The sequence below is a fragment of the Rutidosis leptorrhynchoides genome, chromosome 1 (genome assembly GCF_046630445.1).
Source record: "Rutidosis leptorrhynchoides isolate AG116_Rl617_1_P2 chromosome 1, CSIRO_AGI_Rlap_v1, whole genome shotgun sequence".
Classification (NCBI taxonomy): domain Eukaryota; kingdom Viridiplantae; phylum Streptophyta; class Magnoliopsida; order Asterales; family Asteraceae; genus Rutidosis; species Rutidosis leptorrhynchoides.
The window spans coordinates 545,348,629-545,364,250 of record NC_092333.1 but is presented as its reverse complement, the minus strand read 5'-3'; the positions used below and the strand labels follow the sequence as shown (position 1 = coordinate 545,364,250).

General features: G+C 34.3%; 3 protein-coding genes and 1 pseudogene across 3 annotated transcripts; 2 read left to right on the top strand and 2 right to left on the bottom strand.

Moving 5' to 3' along the window:
• The first annotated feature begins 1,638 nt into the window (after positions 1–1,638).
• LOC139878959 (mitochondrial-processing peptidase subunit alpha-like) lies at positions 1,639–6,325 on the top strand. The gene is made up of 13 exons (XM_071865399.1): positions 1,639–1,791; positions 2,670–2,903; positions 3,291–3,587; positions 3,682–3,849; positions 4,249–4,419; positions 4,510–4,590; positions 4,734–4,800; positions 5,040–5,137; positions 5,216–5,288; positions 5,407–5,477; positions 5,581–5,630; positions 5,796–5,908; positions 5,985–6,325. Exons 1-13 carry the CDS (start codon positions 1,753–1,755, stop codon positions 6,029–6,031), a joined length of 1,509 nt encoding a protein of 502 aa, XP_071721500.1. The 5' UTR covers positions 1,639–1,752; the 3' UTR covers positions 6,032–6,325.
• A 1,178-nt stretch (positions 6,326–7,503) lies between these two features.
• On the bottom strand, positions 7,504–9,609 carry LOC139878943 (phosphatidylglycerophosphate phosphatase PTPMT2-like). Its single transcript, XM_071865398.1, has 6 exons — positions 9,077–9,609; positions 8,680–8,802; positions 8,482–8,575; positions 8,317–8,399; positions 8,075–8,164; positions 7,504–7,997 (listed from the first exon to the last, which is right to left on the bottom strand). The coding sequence occupies exons 1-6, from the start codon at positions 9,275–9,277 to the stop codon at positions 7,743–7,745; spliced, it is 846 nt and encodes a 281-aa protein (XP_071721499.1). The 5' UTR covers positions 9,278–9,609; the 3' UTR covers positions 7,504–7,742.
• Positions 9,560–13,128, top strand: LOC139843202 (leucine-rich repeat extensin-like protein 4; annotated as a pseudogene).
• Positions 13,129–13,623: 495 nt separating this feature from the next.
• LOC139878927 (large ribosomal subunit protein eL31-like) lies at positions 13,624–14,989 on the bottom strand. Its single transcript, XM_071865397.1, has 3 exons — positions 14,888–14,989; positions 14,678–14,786; positions 13,624–14,115 (listed from the first exon to the last, which is right to left on the bottom strand). Exons 2-3 carry the CDS (start codon positions 14,758–14,760, stop codon positions 13,836–13,838), a joined length of 363 nt encoding a protein of 120 aa, XP_071721498.1. The 5' UTR covers positions 14,761–14,786; positions 14,888–14,989; the 3' UTR covers positions 13,624–13,835.
• Positions 14,990–15,622: the final 633 nt, after the last annotated feature.

The following is a 15,622-nucleotide window of genomic DNA, read 5'->3' as shown; positions in this document are numbered from 1 at the left end:
AGCCTTAGTAAACCCGCATCCACACGAGACTACTATCTTCAATATCACAACAACATCGAGGTTGGCCGAACTACACGAGCCTTAGTGAATCCACATCCACACGAGATCACTACCTCAATAAGATGACCGAACTACACGCGTCATCGTGAATCCGAACTACACGAGACTCACGTCCGATAAGATGACCGAACTACACGCGTCATCGTGAATCCGCATCCACACGTTCTCCAATCACAACCCACATCATCGGGGTATTCCAATCCACAACACAATATCAACCCTTCGCCATTGGGGTTGTGAAATCCACATCACAAGCACATGTGATAACGTACACACAAAGTGTGCACCTCGCCAAAGGTGGTCAGCCAAAACGCACAACCGTGCCAATTGGACCTATACGCAAGTCTATCAAAACCACCTATTTGTGAAGTGAGTTCTATAACCGAGAACCACTCCACCCGACCCGCACCCATCCTACACATACATATGCACATAGGATATTAACACTCACCTTGTCGCCTTGATGAATGCAACCGAATAATCCGCAACGCGCCAATGGAAAGTACCTATTCCATTATCACAATACAAACAACACACTTAGAGTGGATTTACAAACCAACTCAAATCGACACTTAGTGCAATTTCGACCCATTGCACTTTCAAGCACCAAACCGCGTCCAAACTAACCAATAATCACTAACACAAGTGAGAATGGTCCTAATACGCCAATTAAACCCGAACACAAGTGTTAAACACTCGTCTTGCCCAAATTGACACCAAACCCTAATTTTGACCCATTTCAAAATTAGTCAACCAAATACTCTCAAAAGGGTTCCAACACTTCCATAATCACTAAACCTAGTGATTAAACCCAATATCAAAGTCTAGACATGGCCAAAACGTCAATCAACCCAAAACCCGCCAAGTGACAAGAATAACTAGTCACCATAAACCCACTTCATCATCTAAAAGGGTTTCACAACCAATCAAGCTCAAACCCTAACTTGAATATCAAATCTAACAAATGAAATTCGGAGTTTGAACTTACCAATACTATCACAATGTAACCGTGAACGAGATGAACAACTTTAAAACCCGAGCTTTGACGAGAATCTGACTCCTTCCTCTCCAAATGGAGCTCTCTCTCTCTCTCTAAAGCTCATCCTCTCTCTAAGGTTTGAAGGTGAGAGTGTTTATGGGTGTAAAATGAGGATAAGATGATCAATGGGTTAGCTTTGAAGGCTCCAAACCGACCCCAAGTGAAATTACCAATTTACCCCTTTTTAAAACAAAACTAACAGCTGTCCCGTCAGTTCTATTGGACGACGTCCTAAATCTTGGACGGCGTCCAACTCTTCTACACTGGACGGCGTCCCCAAACTTGGACGGCGTCCCATACAACTGAAACAGGAATAAGGTCTTACATTTTTTTTTCTTAAAGAGTTTTTATAAGAAAAGGCCAAAGGGTGCATGGATGACAGGAACTGTCACTTTGGGCCTTATTAGACGATTAGATTATCAAAATACAAAACTAAGCCCATGCTCAAGCCCAAGCCCAAGCCTAAGCCCAGATCTGACACGTGCCAGTATTTTGTTCACACGAGTTAACACCAATCACCCCCTCTCCAGTCTCAAACCCCAAAATTCGCCCCACAAAACAAACAAGTTTCCCCAGGTTGCTTCCCTTTTGGCTTCTGCAGCTAACATCTTTAATTATTTCTTCGGTTGTTGCTAATTTATTCATTAATCGCCATGTATCGTGCCGCTGCTTCAAGAATCAGAATCCTGAAGGTCAGTCAATACGGATCAAATCTTTGATTCCAACAAAAAAAGTTAATTCTTGACCTATTGATTTGAATTAATGCGTTATAATTCCCTAGGGTTTTTAGATCTGAATGTAATCTGTTATGTGTGTTTGTATTGTTTTAATTCATAGTAAATCCAGCATATGAGCATAAATGATGCTTATCTTTGGTTAAATTAAGAAAAATTACGTGTTAAATTTAATCTTTTTGTGATAAAGGCAGAAACTTTTTTTATTTATTTATATTGTGGAAATCTTTTTGGTATAATGATGAAGTGCATAATAAAAATCTTTACTTTAATCAGGTTTTAATGGTTTCTGGTAATAATGGCTAAGGTGTCTTTATTATCACTGGTTATAAAAAATTATTGTAGAAAATAGAAATCTACTGATGTGTAAATTATTCAAGCGAATAATGTGAAACAATTTTTTAGTTTTGTTGTTAACTCACAAAATAGTAGATCACATTAAAGCTTACAAATTTAAGTGTGGAGCATGAGAAAATCTAAAAAAAAATGATTGTAAATGGTTGTGACTTAGGAGAGCTCTTTGTAGAATACCTATTTAGTCTAGTTTAATGATACACAACTCGAATAATCAATATTGTCATTATCGTCACTTGTTAGTGACGCCATTGTTTATGGTTCACAAAGATGAAGTAAAATTTATGAGATGGAGAGACATACAAGAGAATGTACAACTTTTTGTACCCGTCTTTTATGATGTATGCGCCTTTTGATTAGTTGTAATCAATATTATCATTAAACCTTTTCCCCCAAAATACGCGGCAGCGAATTTTAATAAATTTATGTTGTGCTATTATCTAATTCCCCAAAAAAATGTACTGATTTTCTATATATAATAGGGCCATGCCGGTAACAGGACACTGGCAAGGTTTGCAAGTTCAAGTGCGGTTGCATCCAAATCATCTTCAGGGGGCATACTTAGTTGGTTTAAAGGTGGAAATAGCCTTCCTCCTTTAGACTTTCCACTTCAGGGTATCGAACTCCCATCTTCTCTTCCCGATCACATCGAAACCGGCAAGACCAAAATAACAACACTCTCAAACGGTGTCAGAATTGCATCCGAAACGTCATCAGTAAGGGAGTCTATTATTTTATGTTGTATACTTAATGAGTTAATGTGAACTCGTATAATGTACTCCCTGCGTCCCAATTTGATAGTCCACAGACAAAAAAACACACATGTTAAGAAATGTCATTATCACATTGTACTTTTTGTTTACTTAACTTTTTTACCCATAACTTTTTACCTAAATTTTTGTTTTACATGCATAAAGTAAGGGTACAAAAGAACTTTACCTCATTATTCTATATACTTATGAAAGTGAACTATAAATCTGGGACAACCCAAAACGGAAAACTTGACCATTAAATTGGGACAAAGGTAGTATGAGTAACATGTTTTTTGTTCTTATTAATTTATTTTTGTTACATAATCATGATTATTTGCGTAAATTGGACAGAACCCTGCAGCTTCCATTGGGCTGTATGTGAATTCCGGGTCAATCTATGAAACACCTGTATCATTTGGGGCTACACACCTTTTAGAGCGTATGGCTTTTAAAAGTACGACAAACCGAAGCCACTTGCGTTTAGTGAGAGAAGTCGAGGCTATTGGCGGAAACGTAACGGCATCCGCTTCAAGGGAACAAATGGGTTACACCTATGATGCTTTGAAAACATATGTTCCTCAAATGGTAGAGCTACTCGTTGACAGTACAAGAAATCAGGTTTTCTTGGATTGGGAGGTCAAAGAACAGGTCTTCTCAAATGTCTCTTCTTATAGATTGTTGTTGTTCTTTTTTTGGATGTTTATTTAGAGTGACGTATATGTATTATGTTTAAAATATGCAGATCGAGAAAGTGAAAGCCGAGATTGGTGAGTATGCAAATAATCCGGAGGCGTTGTTGCAAGAGGCAATTCATTCGGCTGGATATTCGGGTGCATTAGCCAATCCTCTTCTTGCATCTGAAGGCTCACTTAACAGATTAGATGGTACCATATTGGAAGAATTTGTAGCTGTAAGTATCTTTATATGTGTGTGTGTGTGTGTGTGTGTGTTTTGCTCTGTTGAGGTTGTAAAATGGATATGGAGGGTGTCGGTTAACGGATCCGAAAGGGCTAATTGTAGTACTTATAAAAAACCAATTGGGATCAGGCTAGGCCAACCTACAATCATTTTTCTTTCTTGGATTTTCTAATTAATTAATGTTCTAACAATGTTGTTCTAATGCTAATTTAATGAAGCTTACGAAATTGACCCGTTAGAGGATAACTGCAAACCAAATTGACCGGTCTATTTATTATTAGTGGTTCTAAATTGCTACCTCTAATGTGCGATATTTTCATTGTTCCAAGATATCTCTTCATCAGGTGTGGATCTTTTTGTTTCTAAATCTGGTAATTTTAATAATTTGCAGGCAAATTATACTGCACCAAGAATAGTTCTTGCTGCATCAGGTGTTGAACACGAGGAACTATTGAAGTATGCAGAGCCTCTTCTGTCTGACTTACCAGGTGGTGCTCTTGTTGAAGAACCAAAGTCGGTTTATGTCGGTGGTGATCATCGTGTTATGGCTGACACAGGCGGGGTGTGTATTTTTAATTGTTTTTTTTTTTATCTTTTTAATATTTTTATCGCGCTCTTCTGTATAATTTACCAAATTGTCCTTGGTGACCAGAAAACTAGTTTTGCCCTTGCATTTGAACTTCCCGGTGGATGGCTTAAGGAGAAAGATGCCATGACTTTGACAGTTCTTCAGGTAGCTTGTCGTACATTTTGGCAATACTATATATACATATATGTGTATGTGTGTATATATATATATACATGTAGTTGGGTCCCAGCTGATCTATATATGGCGAAGGGATGTCGACTGATGGGTATGTGATTTTTTAATTGTAGATGCTAATGGGAGGAGGTGGATCATTTTCAGCTGGGGGTCCTGGAAAAGGGATGTACTCACGGCTTTGTAAGTTGTGCTTTTCTTCAATTTAGATACTTTTGCACATAATCTCACTCTTCATGTAATGATGGTTTAGTTGAGATGTGAATATATCAGATTTAAACAGTGATCATGAATGTTTACTTGTATGAATGTTTACTTGTGATACTGCTACGTGTGTGCTCTGTTTGTTAAAATTGGTAGTTATATTAATTAATATTTTTATTTTTATCATCACATTTCTGATTTGATTACATGGTGTGCAGATCTTCGAGTCTTGAATGAGTACCCAGATATTCATTCATTTTCAGCATTCAACTCAGTCTACAACAACACTGCCCTTTTTGGAATCCAAGCTACCACTGTAAGATATATATATTAAATTAAGAGTTTAATTATAAAATTTATAGGTTAATCTTATAGTTCAATCGTTTTGCTGTAGAGTTCTGCGTTTGCACCAAAAGCCATTGATGTAGCAGCTAAAGAGCTTATTGCAGTTGCCACTAACGGAGAAGGTCTGCTTTTCGACATGCCTTTATCTAATCTTTCTTGCTTATAATTAAACAAATAAGTACTCTTCCTACTGTTTTGTTTTACTGGTTGTTATTTAAAAGATCAAATTTTGTTTTTCAGTCACCCAGGTACAGCTGGACCGTGCAAAACAATCAACCAAGTCTGCCATTCTAATGAACTTGGAATCAAGAGTATGTAATCTAACTGCAGTTATCTGCTAACCAACCTGATTAGTAACATAGCAAATTGTACTGAATGAGTGGATATGGCTTATGGTTTACGTGTGCATTGCAGATGGTTGCTTCAGAAGATATAGGTAGACAGATATTGACGTATGGAGAAAGGTAATGCTTTCATTAGTATTCATCTGTGTAAATAAAACTGAGGAAATTTGTTTGTAATGGTCAACTGTTCAAACTAGTTACTCATAGGGCAAATTGTAGATTTAAGTATTACTATTAATTTGCTTTGCGTTTTGATTAAATCTGTTTTTTAAACATTTTGAATAGGAAACCTGTTGAGTTTTTCTTGAAAGCTATAGACGAAGTAACAGCCAAAGATATAGCTTCTATTGCACAGAAGCTTCTTAAATCCCCGCTTACAATGGCTTCTCATGGAGATGGTAATTATTATTCTTTTCAGGGACTTTTTTGTCATTTCGGCCATCATCTGAATTGATTTCCTCTGTTTTATTGCAGTTATAAATGTGCCAACCTACGACTCTGTTAGCAGCAAATTCCATTGATTGTAACGTTTGCTTTTGCTTCAGAGCAACAAAATCAAGTGGATGTTTTTTCTTATTGTTATTTTAAAAATATGAAAAAGGAAATAATTCAAGGAATGCCAATTGCAACCCATCATTTTTTACTCTTTTATCACTGTAATATTTTTTTCTGTTGGTGGAGTTGGTTGTTTGTGCAACGGCTTTCAAAGTTCAAACTGTTTCTCCAGCAATGTTGCTGCAGATTTGTAACTTCTGGTTTTGTCAGAATTTTTTTAATTTAGTTGAACACCATGATTCTTAAAAAGGCTATTTGTTCCTCCGGCAAAGCTTGTCACTCGTCACTCAGCTATCCTCAATTCTATTTCAACATAATATAATGTGACTCCATTTTACAAAATCTAAAAACTTCCAAAAACAGAAATCATTTCGGCAAAAGACTGAAAAATTCTGGCAAGCTCTCTTACGCTGCGCAACAATTTTGGCCAGTTCTAAGGAGAAATAATAGTAGAATGCTCATAATAAAAACATAGACAAGTACTCCAAAATTCAGGAAATGCAAGTATATAGGTCTATAACTGGCTGAATGTATGCGGCTGAGTTTCCGTAACTGACTAGTTTTAGAATCATAATGTTTAAGATTTCTGAATGTGTGTGGCTGAGATTCCGTAACTGACATGTTTATTTAGTAATATAAGAAAGAATTCTTCACGTTATATTATCATTTATGGTTTAAGTCAATTTCTCAACTCACGTAAAAACGTAAATACTACGGAGTACATCATTTGATGATTCAGTAACTGTATTAATTGTGCCATTACTAGATGGTATGGACCTTTTAAGTTTAATTGATTAACTAGTGAAATGACCCGTGAAATTACGGGTTTGTTTAAATGAAATAATTTAATAACATGTTTTATGTATTAAGTGAATGTAAATGTTAAAGTCATTTATTTTAATGAGCCGTTTAACTAAAAAACTTGTTATTGTTTTTACAAATATATAGAGACATGTATTTTCACATACATATATAACGTAATTAATTTCGTAAAAAGAATCCATATTTGAATATTAAAATATAATAATTATAATTATATTTATTATATTAAAAGTAAATAATAATAACAATAAAGTTCGCTCAAAGTTGAGTATTTATATTTATATTTATAATAATAATAATAATAATAATAATAATAATAATAATAATAATAATAATAATAATAAATAATAGTTAGTAATAATAATTGTCTTTTATATTTTTTTAGAAAATTAAAATTACAATTTAGGAGAGATTAGTATTTTCTTTTATAAAAAATTTCGTATATTTTTTTTAATAATCATCATTATAAAAATTAAAGAGTAATAATAGCTTAATGATGACATCATCATTTTAGAGCTTTATATGACTGTATCATCATTTTAGAGCTTTATATGACTGTATAGATATAAGTTTAGATACATACATCTATCAAATAAAAGACGCAAAAGCAAAATACTTGGCTAAAATGCGGAATATCTTATTCATATAACAAAAGATAAGTAAACACCAACTGAAAACAAATATTTACACAAAGACAACCGGAGATGCCAACAAAGTATCCATTCAGTTTCCTTTGTCGTTCCTCCAATATTATTATTAGTCATCAACAAAAAAACACAAGTCACTGAAGCAATAAAATAGCTCACTTATTGAAAAACTATTTTCCATAATGCTCCAAACACCAACAACAAAAAACTAACAAGCAGGCGTCTCGGTTAGTTTCAAACTGAGAGGACCCGAGACGCTAGACACTTTCAACGATGCAAAGAGACACGAGAGTTTTGCTATCATGGGACCCGCTCTTGCCACCCTTGGCACCAGCGCCAATTCATTCCCTTGTGACGGGCAATGATACCCTTCCAAATCCGCTTTCGTTATCAACACAGCATCACCTGATGATGCGGGACTAGTATTTGACACTGACCGCCAATGCTTGTATTCTTGCACCGCCTACATACACGACAATAGATACATTTCAAGTCACGTTAATCAGAAAATTAAAAGTGATTGCAGAATTAGAGACTAACCTTCCATTGAGAGGGTGCCAAGAGCACTCTAGGCCGCCTAGATCGCACATATTCCAACGCAGAAGCTGGGGTCATGTTCTTATATTCAACCTGCAAAATTTTTAATCCCGACTCGTCTATACAAATTCAAAAAATTCAGATGACACTTTTTTAATCCACTAGTTAGAATCTACAAAGGTCTTATTACAAATATCAAAAAACGTTAATCTACTTAGTTAATCTACTTAGTGACCGAAAGTTACCAAATAACAGAGTACGATGGTTGTGCTTCTTCCTCTACCAGCTTTGCAGTGCACATATGTGGTTTTACCACGTGTCGCATTCACTGTGAACACAAAAAACGCATACGAAGTCAACATTCAACGCCCCTATCATATAACATTTCTTTATCGATGTGGTTTACTCACTGTGAATGAAGTTTACGGCTCGATCAATGTCCACAAACGAAGGAGCAAATAGGTAGTCTCGGGTAGGAATAACAAGATGGTCAATCCCATGAGCCTAAAACGTACGATAAACACAAACGAATAACATCAACCAACTCCAAAAGTAATATGGAGTACATAAAAAAGAACAACAACCAACGATGGTGTCTTAAGGCTTACCCGATATAAAGATGAAGGAACCAGAGTTTCATACGGTTCGTTAAGAGTGATGACACCACCAACATCAAGCTGCTTCAACCGTGGAACGTCCTTGGGGAACGGAACAGCACCCAGCAATATAAACTGTTTAAAGCATAAATAAGTAAAAAAACAAAATCAGATTCAATCAAATCAATATCTGATTACACCATTAACTAGATCAAAACAATACCAATGCTTTTGTAACAATTTTATTCTAAATTATAAGTTTCGAAAAATGGTCAACTATTAAAAAGTCAACCAAACCCTAAAAACCAATCCAATATTCATTCAAGTCAATCACACATGATAACATCAATTAACGACAAACACGAAATAATATTATAATATTAATTATAACCAGAAATAAAGTATATACCTGATCAACTTGATCCCACCACCTAAATTCAGATTGAATTTTATTACGGAAAACATTATACAAAAGCGTCGGGTAAAACAGGATCCGAGCTCCGGCACCGACTAACGCACGCTTAGCATCAACGGCAACGATTTGCCGTTTATAATCATAGTCAACGGTACGTTCAATGATAGATGAATCATCCAAATCTTCGATCTTCATGTCACCGATCGCAAGTATATTTCGAATAAAATCAAAACCCTCACTCCTTGAGTACAAATTAATATGCCTGCAATTAAATAGTGAGACGTAATTGCTGTTTTCAATACACCGATTCACTTTCTGTATCTAGCATCTTCGATTAATAGAAATAGATCGATGAATTCAGAAATATTCTGATTTTTTAGGTATAAATTAAAGGAAATATTGGATATATGTGAAATAGAATTGATTCAAAGTGAACTAATTTTGTTGAAATAAAAGGAATTAGGGATTTGAAAAGAAATGGGAAATTTGATGATTTGGTGGAAAAATAGGAAGGAAAAGGAAGTGTCTGAGTATCGGTTAATTAATATTAATAAATTACCAATATCTTGTTTATGGGAGTATCATGTCACCTATACGCAATCTTTACAAGTTTTGGATTTAGTTTCATTTTATTTAGATTTAGCAATTTAATAGTTAATTATTTAATTTTTATTTTATATTGATATTATTATTTGATGATTATATATAATAATTTTATACGCATTAATGATACCCATAATATTACATTAAAAATTCTTATTTTTTATATTCAAAACCGAGAAAATGTTACACAATCTCTAATGACTATATTTTTGTAAAGTTTTTCTAAATTATTGTATCATATTTTTTTTTCTTAAATATAACTTCACAAAAAGTCACGGTCATAAGTTTCATACCTATAAATAAGTATAAGTATTATTTGTTAAAAGATAAGTTTTAAAATTTTAAATATAATTTTACTAAGGAAATAGAGTAAAAAGATTTGAGATTTCTCAAATCAAACACCATATTTCTCAAATCTTTACAAACACCATATTCTATTTCCTTTTAATGGTTTTTCAGATGATGAGTAACTATAACTATCTTGTACGTATATTGGAGGTACGATCTTTTGTTAAGTTTATTTATAGAAAGCCATAACCACCGAGGCATTTGCCTGAGTGGTATCGCGGGGTGTTTAACACCCTCGCCGGGTAAGAGGTCCAGGGTTCGAACCTGGCTTCTGAATGATCAAATTAAACATGGACTGAAATAGGCTCCATTGAGGTCAGCCCAAAGGGAAGGTTTTACCGACCCGATCCGGGACTAAGGTCTGGCCCGCCTGCCCCTCGGGATGGTTTAAGGGTTCGGATCCCTGTGATCGTGGTTCGGGTTTCCTGCCCGAACGTGTGTGTGTGCAAATGATGACTAGGCTTCGGTCCGGACTGATGCAATCTTGCCGTTAAAAAAAAAAAAAAAAAAAAAAAATTATAGAAAGCCATAACACAATTTTTTTGAAAAAAAATATAAATGCTACAAAGAAAAGGCCATTGAAAATGTTATCTTGTCTTCCCTTAAATGGTGTTCATGTGCCATAACCTACCATTTTCATATGAATTGTTTAGATTTTATTATTACACTCTTACAGACTTTTCACATGTGCATAATGGAATTCTAACCATCAATCATCAACCACTCAAAAAGTTTAGCCATAACGTACACATTATCAATCTAAGTATTGATGTACTCATTCCATCCTACCATTGGAAATTCTATTACGAGTACATGTTGGCCCATTATAAATCACCTCATATTTTAATCAATTATATCAAAAATTAAGTGAACGGAGATTCTTGATTGGTAAATTATAATTAGTGAGATTCTTTAAAACTGTGTATCCAATCAAAGTGTACACTTTGAATGAGAGGGAGAAAGTACAACACAGTTAAAATTGTTGTTATCGGCATAAATACATATGCAGTATGAAACTGTGAGATAATGTATGCTTTTATAAAACTTAAGCTCAATGTGTTGTAAGCATGATTCCAATGGGAGATTGGGTCGAATTCTATATGTAAGATTAGGGATCGGCATAAATTTGGAGAATCTTCTCATGGGCCATGGCCTGCACCTGATGTTGATTTAATGATTTTGATATCTTGATGAAGCACATATTTGAAAGTCACAATTTACAACAAATTTGCGCCACAACTGAAAAGAGGTTTTAGAGCAAGTGGAGAGAACTTGACTTCTAAGTCTCTCCAAATCATTATTCTCAACACATTCATATGGTGATCACTTGTATCCTCTTATGTTTACATAAGGTGCTAACTCATAGGTTCTCTTTTTGATCGTTAAAATGTACTCGATAAACTTTTTACTTACGTTCTGTTTGGTTATTATATACTGCAGTAAGTACTATAACCGAGCATAAATCAGTTTTCTTGAATCTAGGATTGACGAATTCAAAATGTTAACTGTGAAACCACGTCTATGATTACAAACTCAAATTTTCGAGTGCTTAAGTCTTAACTTCGAATTATTATTATGAACTTTTAAATGAGTACCCACTCAAATACAAGTCATACTCAAGTGCATATTGAGCATGTCTAATATGCTCATGAAGAATATATAGCTGCAATCCATACAGTAGTATAATGCTTATTTGTTGACACCTTATTTTCTATGGTGCTTCTAAGACTATAAAGATCATTCTATTTTGTAACCATCAAGAAGATTATCTAACTTTTCAAATGTATATATTTTTACCAATATTAGGCTTTTAATAAATGTTCCAAGACTATAAATGTTACTTCAAATCATATATGCATGGGGGTTGATCTTCCTAATATCTAGTTAAAATCATGCTAAACACTCTATGATTACACTAATCATAATCCATGAACAGATGTCAAAGTTGACTACAGTAGTACAGTGGAATTCTTTTAATTCCCAATAGAAAGAATGATGATAAACTTAAATGTTAAAGCACACACAATTAATTCTAAAACAACACTATTTTGTTCCACCATTACTTCTTGTAAAAGCACACCCAACTACTTCAATAACATTTTCCCTCACAAACCCCGTTTCTTAACAACCAAAATATAAAAAAAAAATCCAAGCTTTTTTCGCTTTCCGTACTCTTTACTTGAACCATTCAAGTTTCAACGTGGTACCAGTGGTAGTAATGGTGGAAGAACCTCCGGAAAAGGGTCAAACTTATCATCATCATCATCATCATCATCATCATCATCATCTTCTTCGAACGCTTACATTGCACTTCAAGCATGGAAAACAGCCATTAAGGATTTGAACTCGTGGGTTGGGTCAAATGTATGCGATTATAAAGGTGTGTTTTGTGCTGGAAATGTAGCTGCAGGGATAGATCTTAACCATGGTGGCCTTGAGGGTATTTTAGTCAAAGAACTTTCGTTACTCAAAGACATGCCATTGCTTCATCTCAACAGCAATATGTTCAGTGGCACAATCCCAAATAGTTTTCAAGACCTTAGTGCCCTTACTGACCTTGACCTCAGTAACAACCAGTTTTCTGGACCTTTTCCAAATTCCAAATCTTGTCTATTTGGACCTCAGGTTTAATCTTTTTTCGGGACCCATTCCTAATCTTGTGTTCAACAAAAATCTTGATGCCATTTTACTCAATAACAACAGATTTGAAGGTGAAATCCCACAAAGTTTAGGCAATTCACCTGCTTCTGTTTTAATTCAATGATGGGTCATTTACCTGATTCAGTTTCTTGTTTGGAAGATGTTGAAGTGTTGAATGTTGCACGTAATAAGCTGTCTGGTGAGTTGCCTGATTTGGTCTGTGAGTTGAAATCCTTGATAAGTTTGACTGTTGCATATAATTATTTCTCAGGGTTTAGTCAAGAATGTGCTAAATTGTATGGTAGAAATGTGGGATTTGATTTTGCATTGAATTGTATTCCAGGGAGAAAAATGCAGAGACCTCCTGGTGCTAGTTTGAGTTGTCTTAGAATTCCATCTCTAAGAGACTTTTTTGTGGTCACTTACTTGGTTCTCTTAAATTATCGAACCCATAACGAATAAAAAAAAAAGTTTAAATTTTGTGTCCGATTGACAAAATTTTCATTGCACGAACTCGCAAATCACAATGGTTGTAGGACACTGATTTTTTGAAAGGATAACCTGTATTATTATTATCTGTCTTTGTACTGAGAATCAAATGTTCAGAAAGATGTAAAAACCATTTTGATTTGGTTTTTGTTCACTTCAAAATTTAATCTTGATTTGTTACATAGTTTAGATCAGTAATGACTAAGAAAGTAATGTTGCCAAATATTAGTGGTTTTGAATTACAACACACTAAAGATATTACATATTTGATAGGTCAGCCTAACAATGCACCAATATTAAACACAGACAAATGTATCCATCAACCCCATCTTAGTTAAAGTTAACCCAAGCAATAATTCTAACCCACCTTCAGTAGCACAAAAGTTGACATTCAAGATTCATAATCAATTGGCATCAAGCAATAATGACAAACATAACATTTCAATGAGGGCAAGCAGCACTTGAAGCTAGTAAATTTGATGCCTTAACTAAGATACTGAATAACCAAAACACATGTAATTGGTTCTTGCAAAATAAGGGTAAACAACAAAGCATGGTCAAAATAATAGATGGCAGGCAGATGTTATAGATAGATTCAAGGAAATTGTAGATAACTAGAATCCAGACAAAGATAGTTAAGGATAAAAAACAAAACTCTGGCTGATTTTTCAAGCTAGTCTTCATCATCGATGACCTTTGTTCCAAGCCCCTTGAGTCCTTCTGGTGGAATCTCGGTAACAGTGACGAGTGAGTAGAGTTCTTCTTTAGCATCTTCATCATCATTCCTCTTCCTTGCAATCCTAACTCTGACTCTCCTTGGGACACTTCTGATACCTCGGCTCCAGATATGTTTGTTTAGCTTCACATCGACTCTCACGTCGGTTGTACCCATGGCCTTCTGGGCAAACTTTCTGATCTCCTTAATCGCCTTGGGTGCCTTCTTCTTGAAAGTGCTACAGAAAAAAGAAAGACACATCAAAATTCAGATACATTTAAGCCGATTAATCGATGAAAACAGACCCTAAGATGTAGACAGACGAGTTAGCTGAAAACCTACGAAAACTATACAAAAAACTTAATTACAAAGATGAAAAATTCTACTAATACAAAGTTCATCAACATTTAGTAAATATCAAAAGCAATACAAAGAAAGAGTTCAATCATTTTAAATTGTCTGCAACTAACTTCTACTAGCATAAAGTTCATCAACAATCAATTACATATTTTTCAACATCTTATATATTGAATACATTTCTAGTTATATCATATAAGCAATGATCTTTACAAAGTTACAGATAAAGCCTGATACATTGACCACGACAATCAATTTAATTTAATTAAAATTAATATAAAGAAACCAATAGAAACACAGCTAAAACACATAAAAATAGAAACACAATGAAATTAATACGATCACAATAAATAAATAAAAAAAAAATCCATACATTGTACAGCTAAATAAATACAGATCAAGTGAAAAAGGTATCAATTAACAATTAAAAACATCAAACATACCATCCATGGAGGCGCTTGTGGAGGTTGATGGTGTACTCCCTAGTTACAACCTCTTCCTTTCTTCCTTTTGTTTTCTCCACCATTTTTTTAATTCCTCAATACACCTTACCTGCAAACACAAACGAAATGAAAACAATGAATACCTAAAATAAAGAGTATATTAATATCGATTGCGCGATAAGAGATAACTGATTCACAGAGATAACAGACCTTAGATTTGGGAGAGGAGATGAAACCAGAGGCGCTGAAATGACTTATTGTGAGGAATAAAAACCCTAATTTGAAGCGATAGGGTTTCGTAAGTTATTTTATGGGCTTAAAACCCAGATTCTATTGGGTCAATTAACGGTCCAAAATGTTTTGTTTGTAGGAATAAACTTATATTCTATTGGGTCAAGAAACGGCCCAAATTAGGATTTTAAGTTGAGAAGGATAATTTATTTAAGCTTGAAAACTAAAAGAAAATTTAAAAGTATGAGAACGAATAAATAAAATTAATTAATTGGTAAACTAAATTTTCATCAGTGGTTTTGAGGATAGTGTCGGCTTTTCGACTAAAAAATTGATCGGTCTTGTTTGCTTTGACGTTTTTGTGTTAGTTTACTCGTTGATCGTCCTTGGTTGTTTTGCATTAGCATTTTAGTTATTCGGGTTTTGTTGCTCCTTGTTATGGTTTGTGATTTTCGAATTTCCTTGTATCGTTTGTTTCGGGAATTTTCAATTTTAATGAAAGTTTCTCATTTTCTATATTCATTTTTCGCCAAAATTATATTTTTTACAGTTTACTCGTAACATTTATGTGGTTATAATATTACTCTTGACAGTGGCGGAAGCAAGAATTTGTTTCACCGGAAGCGAAATTTTTTTTAAAAGCATAACAATTTTTTTTGACAAAATATGAAGATTTTTAGGCAAAATATGAAAGTTTTGAGACAAAATATGAAG